The following is a 4,176-nucleotide window of genomic DNA, read 5'->3' as shown; positions in this document are numbered from 1 at the left end:
CTTGCAGCGCCTTGACACCAAGGTACATACCATGACCTCCCAGATGAGCATTATAGATTGTTTGTCATAATGACATTCTGTTTAGTAATCCAGTCATACTTGTTGGACATATGGGTTTCTTTCATGCCACTGCCTCTTGGTTAAGGCAGACTCCAGGTTCCACCTGGTGCGCTCTCTCTCTCTCTCTCTCTCTCTCTCTCACACACACACATGCACACACACACACACACATATATAAACAATGTTCCTCTCTCTGACATGCCTGTGTTCCGGTGAGTAAATACTCCTGTCTTTTCTGTTGTGCTATGTCCCTTTGTTGTAGAAACGTCCTCTTGCTGTGCCTGTTTATGTAAACACACACACACACACACACACACACACCCTTATGTGGGAAATCACACCAGGCTTGATCAGCTTGCCACCACATCTCTTGTTCCTTCATATTTCTACATTATCAGTGATGACTTTGGGCTTTTTTCTTAGTCCTCTGATGTTATGATGAATGGCTCATTTGTTATGATCCCTGTAAAAACAAAACCTTCATTTCCACATGGTGGAGTACCGATAGGCACCCTGCTGTTGATTGTTTTGCCCGCCCACACGTTAACAAGGTCTCCTCACCCACCCTGTGGAGTAGGGCCCAGAGATGACCACCCCTCTCTCTTACTCATGCGTTCGTTCTTTTGTATGAACCTCTCTGAAAACAGAGTGACTAATTCTTTTTTTTTTTTTCTCTCCACACACAGTAAAAATGAGGTTCCTTTTGCAGTTAGCAGATGAAGCCCTCAGGGTTTGTTTGTTCCCACACTCCCTCCTCAGTGCAGCACAAATGCCTACATATCTATGTCAACAGCCCTGGCTGTATTCAGTAAAAAAACAATGAAACTCAGTGGGCTGTGCACAAGAACATTGCTACTGATAATCCTTTCATTCACATTTCTCTCATTGTAACTTAATGCAATTGTAACACATGTTGATTCAAAGCAGATTCAAAACACCTACTGCTCTCTTGCTAATGAGCCACATCTGAACGCTTTAGATTACTGAAGTAAAGGTGGTCCAGGATAAACTCAATGGTAAAGTGCTTCTCCATTCCCAGGCTCACTGCTCATGTAGCGCATTGATGATACCATGTGACACAGTACTTACCATAATATTACTTTAACTTTATATAATATTACTTTAACTTTATTTAGTTACTGCTAGAATTCTTCCCTTTTTATATAACCTGATATGTTGAGAATATTTCCGTTTTAACTGAGAATGTAACATTTAGGCATAAAATGGAGATATTGGTTTTGCTGTTGGAGTTGAAGACTGAGAACTGATAGCGTACTTGGAAACTGCTCCATTTTTTTAAAGATGCTTTGTAGCTAGGTCTTCATTTCACAGATGACTTCAAAACGTATAATCATAAACAAAGAGCAATGTCTGGAAAATTCATTCACATGGGCTTGTCTACATTTTTTTTGGCTTTGAATAGCAACTTAAATAAAGGTAGTTGTGACAATGAACCTTGATTAGGTGAGTGGACATCAATGCTACCTTGTCTTTCAGAGGTATAGTTTTACTGAGCACTAAACTGTTTCCATTCTCTAAAGAGGGGAAAAAAGGAACAAACCTTATTTTAATTGTATGATGTTATTATTATTTTCTCAAAAAAACACAGTCATTCAGCTCATTAAAAAATGAAATCCTTGTGGTTGCCCCAGCGTTGAAGCCAGGAGTGATACCTGTTCAGTGCACTCAGGAGTAGACAACAATGCACACATATTATGGTTTTAAACAGACGCTTTAAACACAAATAGTGATGATTTTTTACATGTCAAAATTGTGATTTTATGATCACTGTTATATCAAACACAAATAGTGATGATTTTTTACATGTCAAAATTGTGATTTTATGATCACTGTTATATCAAACACAAAAGCACCTGTGCAGTTTTAGAAAGCTCAGTTTCAACTTTTGAAAACTGGGACGTCCGCTGGAGTCTTCATGTTGACTTAACTCCTGATGTAGAGTATAATTTACTCTAATTAACTCTGGGTTAATTAAAGTACAGAATTGCTAGGGAGCTAATCCACGTGTGACTGTGCTTTTGTTTCCCTCAGATTAGTGCCATGGAGGTGGAGGCCCTGTTGGGTCGGCTGCCCTGCACCTTCAGACAGGAGCTGACTGGAGTGGGCGCCAGTCTGGAGAAACGCTGGAACTTCTGCGGCTTTGAGGGGATCAAGACAGTGTAGAGATGAGACATCTTCTGGTCGTCCAGGAAAAGACCTGTGGATGGAAAAGCTCTTAACCTGCCAGTTGTCCGCTTTGCATCTGCCTACCCTCTAGAATTTCCCCTGGAAATCTTAGAGGAAAAACTCCAGCCTCAGAGCTCCAAGAGCCTGGACTGCGTGTGTGTGTGTGTGGCGTGTTTGTGTTCACATGAACGGACTGGCCTATCTCACCCACACATGAGGGCTTTTGGTTTATTGGAACAATGACTTCTGCACAGGGAGAAAATCAGGGTCTGCTGAACAGAGGACTTGGAACTTTCAGCCTTCTTTCACTCTTTTTTTCTCTCATTTGACTCCTTATTTGTATAAATCTATAAATAACAAGGATATATTTCTTCTTTTTCCTTCTGTATTGGCTGTTAACAGTTGCATAGAAGGCTTTGTTCACATTCTCTGTAAATGTTTAATAACTTGATATTTTAAAATAAAAAGAATGAGATGAAAATAATTGACTCGTTAGAGCAGAGTGTTTACTGTGGAATACGTTCTGTTGGACTGTTGTACAATGCTGGGGAGTAAGAGGAGGTGATGTGTCTTGATAATTGTGCTTATTTTTCTGTGAGATTTTCTGTTAAGCTTTCCTGAGCTGCCAGTGCAGCAAGGATCTCTCAAGATAATGATCTGAATTGATCCCTTATTTGACGGACATCTCTTTCATTCTCAGTTATACGCACGTGCAGATTCACATACTCAAAGAAGAGGGAGCGCATGTGAGCACAGAGTTTATGCTCTGAGCCTTAATTAGTGAAGCAAAAGCATATGTGGTTGAATGTCAGCATGGATGCATATGTCTGATGTTCATATGAGCTTCTATCATATGTTCATACATTCACAGTGTGATTGTCAGCTGGATTTGGTTTTGAGTTTAGACCACACACACACACACACACAAACACTGTAACTGGGGATTGCTGGAGAATCTTCCAGCAGCACAACAGCGCATTCTTAATTTACTTCTGTTGTGCAATTTGTAAGGGTTATTTTTTTTCTCCTTCTTGTTGCTGTGGGAAACCAAAGATTCATCACACATGTTTTGTTCCTATCAGCTCCCCCCTCCTCTATTTTCTGTGGGCCAGACACATGAAACATTAAGTTCAAACGCTCGTCAGAGCCTGGGCTTTTCTAACCTAAATTAATAATAAGTAATGAGTGTTTTCCCCACAAAGCAACTGCTCTATACATATACATTCTGTTTAGTATGCATTTTTAATATATAGTCTCCAGAGGGGAAGGAAAACCAAGTGAGTACAGCATGAAGAGCACCGTAACAGCAGGGCTGAGAGTTATTGTGTATGCACGAAGCCATGGAGTACAAGGGTTTGTTCTGCTCTTCAACCACAAGCATGAAAAACCCGTTCCTCCAACACTGTGTGAAAGTTCTCACTCTGCTCTCCTGATGATCAGGTCTGTGAGTAGGTTACAGATTATTAGTGGAAAGACTTTGGATCTGAGCTTGAGTGTTTGCAGTCAAAGTCACAGGCAAGATGCCTCTCTAAGGGCTCGCTGTCATTTGTTGCTTTTTGAAGCCAAGTCCCTTAAATTCTAGGTCTGTGCAGACTTGTACAATTTCACGTTTTTCTTTTTTTTTTCCCCCCATTGTTGTCCCTATGGAAAGTAATGCTTAACTTTATTGATGTTTGCACTCCTATGATGCAGAGGGAAATGTATGGATATGAATGAACTAGGAGGGTTTGGGAAAATGTCTTTGTTATTGTAGGTTGGTTTTTTTTTTCCCCTTCATCCTCCTACATTAAGAAAAGTAAAACCGTCTCTCGCAGTGCACTTAGTCGAGCAGTCTTTGCCAGGCCTGACATGTGCACCAATTCACAGGGCTTTCTGCAAGTGCACTAAAGATTTCATCCCTGTTATTCGACTGCATTTGACAAATGATGG

The 4,176-nt window shown here is 40.5% G+C and overlaps 1 protein-coding gene across 2 annotated transcripts in view; it reads left to right on the top strand.

Moving 5' to 3' along the window:
- Positions 1 to 2,466, top strand: part of enox2 (ecto-NOX disulfide-thiol exchanger 2) — a 45,879-nt gene extending 43,413 nt beyond the window's left edge. For both annotated transcript variants that reach the window (XM_030765079.1, XM_030765078.1), the window contains 2 exons: positions 1 to 22; positions 2,113 to 2,466. The exon at positions 1 to 22 is cut by the window's left edge and continues 64 nt beyond it. In XM_030765079.1, the coding sequence (XP_030620939.1) occupies positions 1 to 22; positions 2,113 to 2,244 (154 nt within the window). In that variant the 3' untranslated portion in view covers positions 2,245 to 2,466. The remainder of the gene's footprint in view (positions 23 to 2,112) is intronic.
- The last annotated feature ends 1,710 nt before the right edge of the window (positions 2,467 to 4,176 follow it).

The sequence above is a fragment of the Chanos chanos genome, chromosome 2, assembly GCF_902362185.1.
Source record: "Chanos chanos chromosome 2, fChaCha1.1, whole genome shotgun sequence".
In the NCBI taxonomy this organism is placed as follows: domain Eukaryota; kingdom Metazoa; phylum Chordata; class Actinopteri; order Gonorynchiformes; family Chanidae; genus Chanos; species Chanos chanos.
This window is presented reverse-complemented; position numbering and strand designations above follow the sequence as displayed.